Source organism: Portunus trituberculatus, chromosome 46, assembly GCF_017591435.1.
Source record: "Portunus trituberculatus isolate SZX2019 chromosome 46, ASM1759143v1, whole genome shotgun sequence".
NCBI classification, from domain to species: domain Eukaryota; kingdom Metazoa; phylum Arthropoda; class Malacostraca; order Decapoda; family Portunidae; genus Portunus; species Portunus trituberculatus.
This window is the reverse complement of record NC_059300.1, coordinates 23,153,831-23,168,559: the sequence shown is the minus strand read 5'-3', so window position 1 is coordinate 23,168,559 and position 14,729 is coordinate 23,153,831. Positions and strand designations below refer to the sequence as shown.

The 14,729-nt window shown below is 38.3% G+C and overlaps 1 protein-coding gene and 1 long non-coding RNA gene across 13 annotated transcripts in view; one reads left to right on the top strand and one right to left on the bottom strand.

Annotated features, from left to right (window-relative positions):
• The window catches only part of LOC123520194, a 35,020-nt gene extending 21,880 nt beyond the window's left edge, over positions 1-13,140 (bottom strand). The window contains exons 1-2 of the long non-coding RNA XR_006679193.1: positions 12,944-13,140; positions 12,476-12,568 (exon numbers count right to left, since the gene is read on the bottom strand). This is a non-coding gene — a long non-coding RNA (uncharacterized LOC123520194). The remainder of the gene's footprint in view (positions 1-12,475; positions 12,569-12,943) is intronic.
• The window catches only part of LOC123520193 (glutathione S-transferase Mu 3-like), a 67,903-nt gene that overhangs the window by 40,175 nt on the left and 12,999 nt on the right, over positions 1-14,729 (top strand). For 6 of the 12 annotated variants that reach the window (XM_045282232.1, XM_045282235.1, XM_045282230.1 and 3 more), the window contains exon 10: positions 545-636. The exons of 1 other annotated variant lie outside the window; for it this stretch is intronic. Coding sequence is in view for 5 of the 11 variants with exons in the window: in XM_045282240.1 (XP_045138175.1) it covers positions 545-685; positions 924-1,103; positions 1,238-1,333; positions 1,624-1,824 (618 nt within the window). In the remaining 6 variants the exon portion in view is untranslated. Of the gene's footprint in view, positions 1-544; positions 686-923; positions 1,104-1,237; positions 1,334-1,623; positions 3,031-14,020; positions 14,126-14,729 lie in introns of those variants that run through there. 5 more of the 12 variants (XM_045282240.1, XM_045282243.1, XM_045282241.1 and 2 more) reach the window with 2 other exon arrangements.

Sequence of the window (14,729 nt, the reverse complement as noted above, 5' to 3'; positions counted from 1 at the left end):
TGCATTCACAGTAGAGGTGGCTGGGCATGTAATTCTATGACTGGTTCCAATACAATTTCCAGGGCTTCACAGTGTGGCAGTGAACATTTTGCAAAAGGTATTTGGTGATTATCATGTGCACAGACCCCTAATAGTCATTCCATAGCAACAGGAATTACTTCACGGTCACACCAAGCCTTATTATTACTAGTGTCAGAAAGTAATTTTCAATGGACATGAGCAAATATTCTGCAATTTTAGACTTCATCCATGCTTGTGGAAAATAGGAAACAATACTGTTATTATAAAAACAGAACTCCATTCCTCCCCATGTTCAACTAAGGAAGCAGCCTCCAAAATGGTGTACAAAAGGACTCCTGAAGCTGTGCATTTTCCGCTTTTTAGCAGTTAAGAATTCAGAGGTGACTGAAGAGTGCAGAGTCATGCCACACATCACACTTACCACCTAGTATGAATTGCCCCCATCAGTTTGTCATAATTTGCATGGCATCACCCCTAGTGTGGTTTCACCTTTTAGTGGAATTAATTGTCCTTCTCATTGCAGCTTGCCCAGCCCATCCGTCTCTTGCTGGAATACACAGGGACGGAGTTTGAGGACAAGTATTACAAATGTGGTCCAGCTCCTGATTACGACAAGTCTTGTTGGTTTGACATCAAGGAAACACTTGGATTTGATTTTCCTAATGTAAGTGTTAAAAGGATGAGATTGATTATTATGCAAAAGTGTAAAGTAGAAGTGTTTGTAATAGTACCTACATTAGATTTTGGAAGAACAGAATGTGTGGGACTAACTTTTGAGTACATACCTTTCTCACATTGTGGCAAACTTGAAGCAAATCTGCCATCATACTCCTTGTGTTTGGGCATAAAAAGCATTCATTTGACACCTCATTAACCTTATATGTTCATCATCTTCCTTACAGCTTCCCTATTACATTGATGGGGACATCAAGGTAACACAGAGCAATGCCATTATGCGCTACATTGCTCGCAAACACGACCTCTGTGGTAAGACTGAGGAGGAAAAAGTCCGTGTTGACATCCTGGAGAACCAAGCCATGGACTTCCGCAATGGTTTTGTTCGCTTGTGCTATGTGACATATGTATGTTATGATAGAGCTTCCCTCGATTTCTAATGTGCTCTAAGATTTGTGCATTGATACATCATTTCTATGAGACTGTAACACATGATAATCTTGGTTATCCATCTCCTAAGTTCTTATTTTTACCTCTCTAGGACACAGGGAAGGATGCCTATCTGCAGGCCCTGTCAAAGACCATCGAAAGGTTCTCAAAGTTTTTAGGGACACACACTTGGTTTGCTGGTGATGAGGTGAGTATAGGTGGTGTTGGGTTGAGTTGTCCAGCCCTGCAATATCTTGGTAATATTGGAAAGTCTATGTGGAGGTGGATTTGCCATGAAAAGTGCTCTTGTTCATGATCAAACCTATGTCAGGACATTGAGTGATCACCAAGGCCTGAGTGCTAATCTTACGTAGAGAGCGTTAAGTGGTTTAGCACCACATTGTAACTCATGACAAATCCTTTCTTTGACAGTTGTAATTCATGGCTTTTCATGAGGAGGAGCTCCAAAGTTAATGCATCTGTTAATTTTTCATTCAGATCACCTTTGTGGACTTTATCATGTATGAATTACTAGACCAACACCTGCAGTTAGACAAGGACTGTCTCAAGGATGCTCAGAACCTGCAAGATTACCAGAAGCGCTTTGAGGAGCTGGAGCCCATCAAGAAGTACATGGCCTCCACCAGGTTCATGAAGGCTCCCCTGAACAACAAGATGGCAAAGTTTGGTAACAAGTAGAGAAGAGATATCATGTAGAAAAGAAAAGCTACGCTCAGCTAGCCCTCCTAAAAATAAAAAAAAATAAATAAAAAACTAAACAGCAGTTATTTTAATTTTATATGAATTCCTCATTTTTCTTCAAATAGGATAAAATGATTATTTGGCATCTAACAGAATAAGACTTAAAGTTGGATAATATTAGATATTTACCATGTAATAGGATGAAATTAATTATATGGCATCTAATAGGATAAGTAGAATTCTTGTCATCCAATCTGTTAACATTGATTAGCTATTTGAAATATATTTGACATATATGAAAACACAAAATGTAGCACTAATAATACATTGTGCCTATACTCTTGGGGAAATGCACCACTCTGCATGATGGTGGGGGTTCCTCAAATTTTACACTGACAGCTTCATAAGTACAAACAATAAGGCATTCAGGCCTTTATCCCCTCACTTGAGTACAGCTTCAGAGTTCAGTTCTTAGCACCTTCAGTTTTTTATTCTCTGAGATTATGATAAATTGTTTTGTAAGAAATTTACAAAAATTTTGAATATTTTCTGAGAAACTGATCTGATAATGTTTTGAGCACATATATCATGTTACTGGTAACCGGATGCTGCAGAAGTAATTATGAATAATGATTTTGTCAGTTATATTAATTAAATTATTTTGGCTGTCTGGTAAATATGATGCATAAAAGAATGAGAATTTTGGATTTTTTTTATTTAGATATTGGTCAGTTTGAGAACATTTCCTAGTAGAATAGGCATTTTTTAGTGTTAGTCTTTGTAGGAGAGAACCATTTATAATGACAAGATGTAAAATGTTTAATGAAAACTGAATAGTATGAAATATGATCAAATGAATGTTAATATTTTTATGTGTGTGAAATTTATGTTGAAATATTTATTAAAGTAAAATTATCTCCAATAGATTGACATGGAGTGTGTAAGATACATGAAAATGAATTATGGTTATAATTATATAGAAAGATGTAATGTTTATGATTGAATTAATGTGTCTACTGTATGTATGCATGAATGCTGGTATGTTAATGATACTTCAGGAAGTGAACAACAATGATAATCATAGTATGTGATAATATTTTGCTCAAGTTTCATACTACTCTCACTAAGACATTTAATAAGTCTCTATCTCATGCATTTTGATTGTCATCTAAGTTTAGCAGAATAAAGAAATGTGATTGACAACAAGTAAATTTGCAGAAACCCAAATCATTGACTGATATACTAGTACTATACTTATTTTAATTAATGTTTTGTCTGAAGCCTCAGCATCTACCTTGCATAGGTTGACTGTCCTATCACACCTGCATATACAATGGCTATCTACCCAATGAAAGAAGAGATTTGGCCAAGACAATGTACTCAACTCGCATTCATATTCATTTACACCACTCTCTTAGTCTCTTGGCTGCAGATGGATGCATGCAGAAAGTGCATGGTAAACTGTGGGTATTGAGCAATGAGTAAGACCAGCTATGGCATGGAAAACATTGATGCAAAAGATTTTAATGGGTAGCATGAAGTAGTCCTCTCTAATCTCTCAATCCAATTTCTTTAAATTCCTGCCTCTACATTTTTTGGGAATGCATCCTCAACAGCCAGATTCTTAAACATCTGTCATAACATAACATAAATAATAGGATAACAAAGGGCCACCAGGGCCCATCTAGGTTATCCTGTATCAGTCGTACAGCGACCTCGTCATCAGTACTTAAAGATACACTTACAAGTACACAATACATTATATACTAATTGTAAATATTTGGCCCATTAACAGGGCTAAGTCCTGCAGCGAATTCCTCTACAATCTGTGATCCCCATACATGGGGATCATGTCTTGTTTAACTATAGTAAATTTCTTATAAAAACTATCATGCAGTGCTATACATAATTATAAATCTAATAAATTTAAGTGCTTATCTAATCTGTTTTTAAACATTGTCAAACTAGTGCTATTTACAACCCTCTCTGGCAATGCATTCCAGAAGTCTACCACCCTATGACTAAAGAAATATTTTCTTATATCTAACCTGCAGCCTTGCTTTCTAATCTTCCTGCCATGATTTCTAGTCCTACTTCCCTCCTCTAAGGTAAAGAAAGATCTCACATCTATGTAGTTTGTATCTGAGAACATTTTAAATAACTCTATCATATCCCTCTTATACATCTCCTCTCAAATGAAAACATGTTTAATTCCTTTAATCTATCTCTATACTCCAGGCGCTTTAATGCTGGTATCATCCTAGTTGCTCTTCTCTGAACTGCTTCTAACATGTTGATATCCTGCCTATAATGGGGTGACCAGGCCTGTATGCAATACTCTAAATGGGGCCTAACATAGGAATTATATAAGCTACGCACCACTTCCTTACTTTTATAACTAACATTTCTATTTATAAAACCCAGGATCCTATTTGCCCTATTTCTTGCTTCTAAACATTGCTTTGAAAATTTCATAGTCCTGTCTATCACTACTCCTAAATCCTTTCCTCCTCTACTGCCTCTAGCCAACATCCCTCCATCTCATAGCTAAAGTTTGTGTTGTCTTTACCTAAATGCATAACCTGACACTTTTAGAATTAAACTCCATCTGCCACCTGTCTGCCCATGCTATCAGCCTGTCCAGGTCTTGTTGTATTCTGTAATTGTCCTTTTCACCCTGTACTGCACATGCTATCTTAGTATCATCTGCAAACTTTGATACTTTGCTACTAATTCCTATATCTAAATCGTTAATGTACACCAAGAAAAGAAGAGGTCCTAGCACTGATCCTTGGGGTACCCCACTAACCACTTCCTTCCACTCAGACATTGCCCCATTTAATACTACTCTCTGTTTCCTATCAGAAAGCCATTCACTAATCCAATCAACTAACCTACCCCTATCCCATGTAGTCTCAATTTGTACACTAGCCTCCTATGTGGTACCTTATCAAACGCCTTGCTAAAATCTAGATATATAACATCTATGCTATTTCCATCATCTAACTCCTTGGTAATATATTCTAAGATATCGAGCAAATTTGTAAGACAGGACCTCCCTGATCTAAAGCCATGTTGGGTATCTCTAATTAATCTATTCTCATTTAAATGCTCCCAAATACTACCCTTAATGATTTTCTCTAGTATCTTACATACTATACTAGTTAAACTGATCGGTCTATAATTATTCGCATCATCCTTCCTACCTTTTTTAAATATTGGTGTAACATTAGCTAACTTCCAGTCCTGAGGTATCTCAGCAAACCTAAGTGATCTTTCAAAGATTAACTTAAGTGCTTCAGAAATACTGTCTACACCCTCCCTAAGTACTCTGGCATGTAGCTCATCAGGACCACTAGCTTTCCTATCGTCTAGTTCAAGAATAAATTTCCTAATAATTCCCGGTTTTATATCAATATTTTCTAAAGCTCTTAAACTACTCGTCGCACTGTTTGTAACAGGATTTCCTATTCTTTCACCTAGTAAATACTGAAGAAAATTGTTCATTCAATAATTCTACTATGTCTTCATTTTGATCCACTACTACACCATCTTTTCTGAGTGGTCCAATCCTATCCTTATTTCTTTTATCACTGACCTTGTAATAACTATATAATTTTTTGGGATCTTTACTTCCAGCTCTAGCTAGTTTTATCTCTGCCTGCCTTTTACTTTTTTTTATAACCTTACTCAAATCATCCATGACCTGTCTGTACCTAATCAAATCGACATCTTCCCCACTTTTCTGCAACTCTCTATATGCCCTCTTCTTCTCTCTGATCTGTCTACCTATCTCGTGAGTCCACCATAATGGCTTCCTGTTTCTCTGCCTTATATCTTTGTAAGGGATACACTGCATCACTATACCCTTTACTACAACCTTAAAAATATCCCACATCTGTGCAGTTTTATTTCCAAAATTTTGTATCCTTATAGCTGATCAACAGTATGGGTTCCATCAAGGCTGTTTCCTTTACTAAATTTTGGTTATTCATTAACCAGTTTTGGTGAAATTTTCCTGTTGCTTTAGACAGTTAAGAATTTTTTATAGAGCCTGGCACAGCTTTAATTTCCAAACTTTTTTATGTAGGAGAACCAGCCAAGGACAACAAAAAGTATGATAAAAAAAAAAAATAGCCCTTGGAGATGCCAGTCCTCAAACAGTCAAAAACATTGATCAAAACAAGGCAATAAATGACTTGAGACTCTCCCATTTGAATGAGTTCAAGTCATAGAAAAGTAGAAAAACAGACACAGGCAAGGAGTTCCAAAATTTACCAGAGAAAGGGATAAATGACTAAGCCATCAGAGAGATTGCCAAATTGAAGCAGTAAGGTATGCAGTTTGGAAAATCAAAAGAGCAGCTGGCATGAAAATAGCTGCAGAAGATAGCAAGAGATGCTACATTGCAGTGATGACAAAGAAACTGAAGAGAGTTAATCAGAAGAGATCTAGAGCTGATAAGATGAAAAGCTTCCATCCTGCCTAAAAAAATTGTGAGTGGAATCTGCCATACATGTGAACCATACTTCATCCATTCATGGAAGCCTCTGTAAAGAGTAAGCAGTTATGGGGGGGAACATAGGCATAGAGGAGAGGGGAGGCAGTTGGCCCCTCAATTTCTCAGGAACAAGTGAAATTCGGGCAAATCTTCAAATTCCGACAGATCACATAGGCCTATTTTTGCCCGAATAACCAAAATAACCTCCATCAGAAATTCCTGTCAAAATTAGTCAAAATGACCCCAAAAGTTTGAGAATATGCTGAAAACCTACAAAACACATCCACAAATAATAGCAAAAAAATTACAAAGACTGAAATAAATTGTGGTATTACTGTGTCAATGGCACATAAGCCTCATTATCTCTAAGCAATACATATTGCCCTTATTTTCTCCCTCTTGACTGGTGGTTTTTGGGTCCAAACATGATTAAATTAGAAAGCACTGCCAGTCTTCCACTGAAGATAACATAATGTTGGCTGAAAATAAATATATATATAAAAAAAAAAAACAACCCATCAACGCTACCAAAGCAAACCTTGCTGGGGGGGGGTGAGACAAGAGAGGCGTGTCGGTGGGAAGCTGTAAAGCCAGTTTTTTTTTTTTTTTATAGGCTTTTCACTGGAATTTATGGGCTAAAGGGGATACTGTTTAGGGTACTTCCTATCTGAAAGCCCACCCGCTAGGAAACCGTTGCCCCGAGTGAGAAACCCAACCTACACTCGGACCATGGACAGGATTTGAACCCGTGCACTTGGAGACCCCTCAGACCCCAAAGCGTGCATGGTTCCACTGTACCACGTGTTGAGCAACAACTTGTGAGAATAACACTAGCCTTGATGGAACTCATCAACATGAAAGATGCCAAGACATCTGTTGATGCTGGATGCCTTCTGACCTCTATATGTGACTTAATATTCATTATTGGTTTAGAAGTGTTTAAAGTAATTTTCTGCAACACCAATGCACTGTCAAGACACAGGGGTAGGGCATGGATGTTATGTCAGCTAAAGTCACTGTAAAAACATTGATGAAATGCAGGGATGAAGAAAACTTTTCATTACTCTGGAAAAAAAAGAAAGCACAGACAACTGCAGAAAGAAATTAACCAGTTTACATCAGATGTGCAACCTAGAACAATGCCACTCCACTGGAAAAGAAGAAAAGAAAAAAAAGCCATCAAGGAGGCTGCTGGCCTTAACAGGAGAGAACCAAGCAAGAAAAGACAAAGTGGCCGACAAACAAAAAGCAACAATTGAAATTTATTATGATGCACTTGACAGGGTTGTAACTGAGATGCATAAAAGATTTGATAGTGGGTGCTCAAATCTCCTTACATCTTTGACAAAAATTTTGATGGGAGATGTTGGTGATGACATCTATAAGGTAATAACTGATTTCTACAAACTGGAAGAGGATAGTTCAAAGGCAGAACAAAGTACTTATCAAAACCTTGAAACTGATTGTCGGCCTAAGACTACAAGTAAAATTGTGAAGTTCCTAGTTTTCAATTTTTGTCTTCCACTTTGTCCCACTTCTCACCAGCAGCCAAGATACTAGCCACCATCCCAGCAACATCATGCTCAGCAGAGAAATCGTTCTCATGTCTGCAAAGCGCAGTAGAACCATGGGTTCTAGGGGTCTCCAAGCGCACGGGTTCGAATCCTGTCCACAGTCTAAGTGTAGGTTGGGCTTCCTCACTCGGGGCAACGGTTTCCTAGCAGGTGGGCTTTAAGATAGGAGGTACCCTAAAAAAAGTATCCCCTTTAGCCCATAAATTCCTGTAAAAAGCCCACATGGTATAAATAAATAAAAAAAAAAAAAGACTTGAGTCATACCAGCAATCAACAATGGGACAGGAAAGACTATCTAGCCTAGCAGTACTGAATATTGAAAGGAATACAGAATCCATAATCGATATTTATGGTAGACATCATGGTAGAGATATACTTATTCTGAGGTTCATCCTGATATCAATGTGGAATTACATGTTTTCTTTTATAGTGCTTTAGGCTGGGAACATATGAGAGACTTTGTGCCTTGTGGCACCACGAAATTGCTTGTGTGTTCCCGGCCTAATATTGCTTTTTATAAAAATTTCAGCTGCTAAAATATACAAAATGGAAAACATTGATTTATTTATATTAGGTATATGGGTAAAATTCGGGCAAATGGTATCTTGTCCCCCCTGAAAGAACCGGACTTCCTATGCCTATGGGGGGGGAAAGGGAATTAGAAAAACTGGAGAAGACTCAAAATACCTAACTTCATAGAATCAGTTTTTGCTATTACCTCTCTCTCTCTCTCTCTCTCTCTCTCTCTCTCTCTCTCTCTCTCTCTCCATATTCATTCTCTTTTGTTTTGTCAAATATGTAAATATGTGAAATTCAAACAATGAAACACATCTTGTATCTAAATGAAAGTAGATGTAGTGAAAAAAAAAAAATAAATAAATAAATAAATATATATATATATATATATATATATATATATATATATATATATATATATATATATATATATATATATATATATATATATATATGCAAGAGATCACACTAATAAATCTTGTAAACTGCATTTAGGAAATATACTTTCTTTGTGAATTTTGAGTTGTAAATGAAATTGCTTCCAAAAATATTAACAATTCCGTTATTCTAAAGCAAAAATGAAAAAAATAATGTATGCTAAAACTCATAAAGCAGTACTACCAGAGTTTGTAGAGGTGCTGGAACAGCATTCCAGTAAACTCCAGCAATACATTCATAGTTCTCTGGAAGGTTGTATTGATTTAATAAATAGAGGAATTGCATTTTTTAGGCATTGAACAATACTGTTTGCTTTGTCCCAATTAGAAATTTTTTAGAGATTAGAAGTCAGGTGTTCTATGGCCTTCCAGTATACTCTGTTTACTTTCTGAAGAGTTTGTCATCTATGAAAATATATGGAAAAATGCAGGGTGGTATCATCAGCTTAGGAGTGGATAGAACAAGAAGTTTGATTTAGAATATCGTTGATGAATAAAAGGAGAGTGAGTCACAGGACAGAACCCTGAAGAATAGCACTGTTAATAATTCAAAGGTAAGAACAGTGCTTGTTTACCACAGCAATATAGAAGTCAGAAAGGTAACTAGATGAAGTTCCAGAGAGGATAGAAACTGTAAAGGGGTACTTTAGAAATCCAAGCTTTTGTGCCAGACTTTATCAAAAGCTTTTGATTTGTCAAAGGCAACAACAAAAGATAATAACCAAAACTCATAAAGGAAAGTCATATCACCAGTAAAGTGGCTTTGATGGCAGCCTTACTGAAAACAGATAGAGGTTTGTGAAGTGATGCATGTTTAAGAATCATCCTGCTAAGAACAGATTAAAAAAAACTGATGAGTAGGAAATTAAAGCAATATGATGATAGCTTGATAAATTAGAACAAACTGTTTAGGAGACTCAATACTCGAATGTCTTAATACAAGAATACTCGAACGCAAAAGTTCGTTTTAATACTCGAAAAAATACCTGATAGTCGGCGTCCACACACATGGTTGTAAACCAAGGAAGTTATATTACAAGGAGGCGGCATGACGTCACAAAAGTGAAGCCAGCGCGCTATTGGTCCGCTGCTGCCCCTACCCCCCTTACAACTAAAACATTGCAAACCGTCCATTGAAAATACATGGGAACGCCCAAGTTACGCTCCTTATTTTCAGTCTTATGTCCATGTTTTTAGGCTGCCTAACATATATGTGACCTTAACAGACTTGCAATACTGGGCCGCGAAAATGTAGACAGTAAATCATACATACAAATGAGATAATGTAGTGTTTTCCAGCTTTGGTGGACCTAGGTGAGAGGTGGGAATGCCCAATAGTTGTGCTGTGCATTGCTGCCACAATGCCAAAAAAGAAAGACAAAACGATATCTACATCCCACTTTTCCATACACCCATCTAACTCATCCAGAATTAGCTCAGGCTTGTGAGGTGGTAGCAAAGCGTCTCTTCCTCCCTCACGATAAATAATTTTGGTCCAACGTTGAACAGTTCTGAGAGCTATGCCAGTGTTCGCGGTAATTTCTTGATTTGACTTATTCTCCCTCGCTAAGACACAAATAACTGAGATTTGGGCCTTACTAATTAGTTTTCTAGGTCTCGTAATAGGTAGTAACAGAGCAGAATGGTAAGCTCATGCATCCACAAAAAGAGGCTGTGACGGGGGGGTGAAAGAAAATTCAAATTCAAGCATACGAACCACAGGCAAACGTTAACTGCTGGGCTCACTTTACGATTCTGTGCGCCCGAGACCAAAATAAGCCAACCGATGGATGACCTTGTATATATGGACCATGCTCATCCCCTTCCATGCTTCTTGGCCTCAACACAAGCAAATTCAATATAACTTTGGCGACAGGATCACTAACCTAGCCCCCTCTCCCCCCGTAACACATCGCCATGGCTGCTGGGCTTCGTAGTTCAAGACTCAGCAGTGTACCTCTTGTCTTTTTTCGTCCGCCTCGAGCGGTTGTGGACGCTATCGTTGGTTCATATGTTATCCACCACGGTTGTCTACTGGTCACCCAGCCAGCCTTTCCCCTACAGGCTCTTCTACACTCAGACTTTTACGTCGGGGAATAACCCAACTGCTTTATCCGAATTTCCATATATGGTAAAAGTGGGCGGGGTTACGGAGCGCGCGGGATCCCATCAAGGAATATAGAATCCTTGGATCCCATCAACCAAAAACATTTTGGCGGTGAATTACCCCGAGCTCACCCAGTGTCAAGGCCCTTCTACACTCATAGTATTACGCCAGGGAATAATTGATGTGTTGTATCAGAAATAGTGGTAGCTTCCAAAACCGGCATACATAGTAAGACGTCACAAAATTAAGCTGACGCACCGCTGCCCTTATACTCCCTACTCCCAAGTCGCCACTCCCCACTGCCCCCTTCCCACCCGCTCATTGTTATAATTCGCTTTTGCTATCATAAGTAATCACGAATCCGATTACTTGGCCTGGTGGCTTCGTGATTCGTGTACTTAGCAACTAGTTTTTCAGCAGCCGCCAGCCGGTAATCAATTGCTATTGCTAACCGTGCTAGCCTGCCAGGTTGCAGGGATTCGTTGGCCGCAAGATATTCTCAGTTCTCAGAGAATCTCAGGATCCCCTTCTCACCGCCACCGGCAGTTACTGCACATGCACTAATCTCGCTCACCATGATTCCATTTGCCGACTTTTTTACACAATCTTCACCAAAGCACAGAAAATTCACCAATCGGCTAAAAAAAAAAAAAATAAATAAATAAAATAAATAAATAAAAAGACGCAACACCAAAACGGCAAACACAAATAATTTTACGGATATTCTTTCAATTTATTATGCCAAAGTAGTACGAGTATGATTATTATGATATCATACATAGTGTATTAATTCAAGACGGGTTCACACGTGTCAATATGCGACTGAAATTGCAAGTCGCTAGAAGTATCGACTGACCCCTTCTAGTCGGAACTCGGAAATTCGGAACGCGTTCACAAATGGCAACTGGGAAGTATCGGCTGGTTGGCGGGAATTAAGTGAATGTAAACAAACAGCTACCCACCAAATGTCTTCCTTCCCTTTCCTCCAAGTTCCTCCCCGCCTTAAGGCGGGTTCACATGTGTCAATTTGAGACTGAAATTGCAAGTCGGTAGTTTCCGAACATGGTGGTCTTGTTCAGTCGATTTGTGACTTTGTTTACGTTGTGACGTCACAGAAAGGTTTAAAAATGTGATGTAAATATATAGAGAAGATTTTGGAGTTGTTGAGAGAAAAAGAGCACATCTGGGACCCTGAAAGAGAAATCTACAGCAAAAAAAAAAAAAAAGCTTACGCAAACCGGAGATAACTGCCACTCTCCGATGATTTCTTAGATATTCCCTCTATGCAGGGTGTTGGAGGTGATGATTGAATACTTGTGATGATTTAGTTTGATCGTAATCGTCATCGTCACCAGAGGAAGACATCTTATTGAGTAGTTGTTTGTTTACAATACATTCACATCCGCCAACCAGCCGATAGTACTTCCCAGTGGCAATAAATTGTACTTTCAATAACCAATGAGAAGAAAGTATTGTTAATAGCTATTACTTAAAATATGAATAACTGACATACCACAGTCCTCACTCCTGATGATAAGTGGACTGCCAGGGTTGTCCAAGACCAGATCTTGTGCTGGCTGCTGTCCTGCAGCTTCAGGTGTGTCAGCTGTAAACACAAAATTATATATTTATATTATATTATGATATATTAAGTAAAAAGTTTGTTTTACATATTCCACATGCATGGGAAGCCAGTTCTGCGGCTCAATGTACCTCTGTGATGAACAATTGCACGTTCTTGCTAGCAATTATATTTACTTGAAAAACATTGAAACTACACATCTGGTTAGGTTAGGTAAGGTTAACAAAATGTGTAATTGTTCATCGTCGTGGTATTGGGGCAGGAGTGTCGGTTGTGGGGCTGGTGTGACAAGGGTGTGGGACCATAATGACTTGAAAGCCATGCATGCACTCCTGTTTTTTTTTAGTTTTTATTTTAAACATGTTAAAAAGTTAATAAAAAATAGGTTTTTCAACTCACCACATTCCAGTGCTGTGGAATTGAGTCGGGCCAGTACGCATGCTTCTACAAATTCACTATCAAAGATGTCGTCAGGTACTGGCAGCCTATTATTGAGGATCAGCTGTACGACCAGCGTTACCTCATCAGCTGGTTTTGGTGGGGCTGGTGGTGGCCCACCACCAGTCTGATGGGTTTCCCGGATGTACTTGTTATGATCCTTCTTGACTCTGTAAAAACACACCCATTAATTAGTTATTTTTTTACTTTATTTTTTTATTTATTTACTTAGTTTTGTTTTGCAGACACTACTACATTCAAAGCTACATGAATAGTCTTACATTATGTTAGGTTATATCATTTAAGTTTGTGTTATGTTAAGCTAAGTTTCTTAGGGTTGAACATATTGAACAATGATGTAATGAATTAGTGAATTTAGTGATATGACACAAAGTTATCCTAACCTAACCTATTAATAGTTTGAGGAAGAAAATGCATCTGAGAAAAATGTCTAACAAAATGTGCACTTCCTAATATCTAACTAGTTTTCTTCTCACACAGTTTTCCTGTTTTGTAAAATAATACTGTTTGCTTTGGTCAGTCGATACTTCTAGCGACTTGCAATTTCAGTCGCATATTGACACGTGTGAACCCGTCTTGAATTAATACACTATGTATGATATCATAATAATCATACTCGTACTACTTTGGCATAATAAATTGAAAGAATATCCGTAAAATTATTTGTGTTTGCCGTTTTGGTGTTGCGTCTTTTTATTTATTTATTTTATTTATTTATTTATTTTTTTTTAGCCGATTGGTGAATTTTCTGTGCTTTGGTGAAGATTGTGTAAAAAAGTCGGCAAATGGAATCATGGTGAGCGAGATTAGTGCATGTGCAGTAACTGCCGGTGGCGGTGAGAAGGGGATCCTGAGATTCTCTGAGAACTGAGATTATCTTGCGGCCGCCAACGAATCCCTGCAACCTGGCAGGCTAGCACGGTTAGCAATAGCAATTGATTACCGGCTAGCGGCTGCTGAAAGAAACTAGTTGCTAGAAGTACACGAATCCCACGAAGCCACCAGGCCAAGTAATCGGATTCGTGATTACTTATGATAGCAAAAGCGAATTATAACAATGAGCGGGTGGGAAGGGGGGCAGTGGGGAGTGGCGACTTGGGAGTAGGGATTATAAGGGCAGCGGTGAGTCAGCTTAATTTTTGTGACGTCATGCAGCGTCCTTCTTACTATAAGTACACATACTATGTCTCCATCCAACTTGACCTTCGTGGAATAAATCCAATAACACCCAAAGGACTGTATCACCTTCCGCTTCTACAATAACTGCATCAATCCCTATAGGTGACCGGAGTCGGACTCTTCTTTCCCACCAGTCATTGCGGCCTTGAATCTCGGGCCCTCGACCCCTCGGGACACAATGGCAATGCATGTCATGATGGCTCATCGTTGTATTATAATTTTCATGAACAAGCTACGTGTTGTTTGTTCTGAAGAGATTGGTGACATTGTTGGAAAGTATAATACCTAGCCTAACATTGAATTAAACATGCAGAAGCTTGACAACTCATTTCAAGGTCAAGTGACCAAGTAGCACCTGATATAATGCTGATGAGAATATTATATAAAGGATAAATAACAACCTAAGCTAAGTAAGATCTTAGGTAACGATGAGAGAGAGTAAATTCCCACTTTTCATCCACCACACACCGAATAAAAGCGGAAGAAATTTCGGCAACACTTTCGGCATCTGTGAGAGGAATGAGGATATCTGAAAATTTCCAGTTCG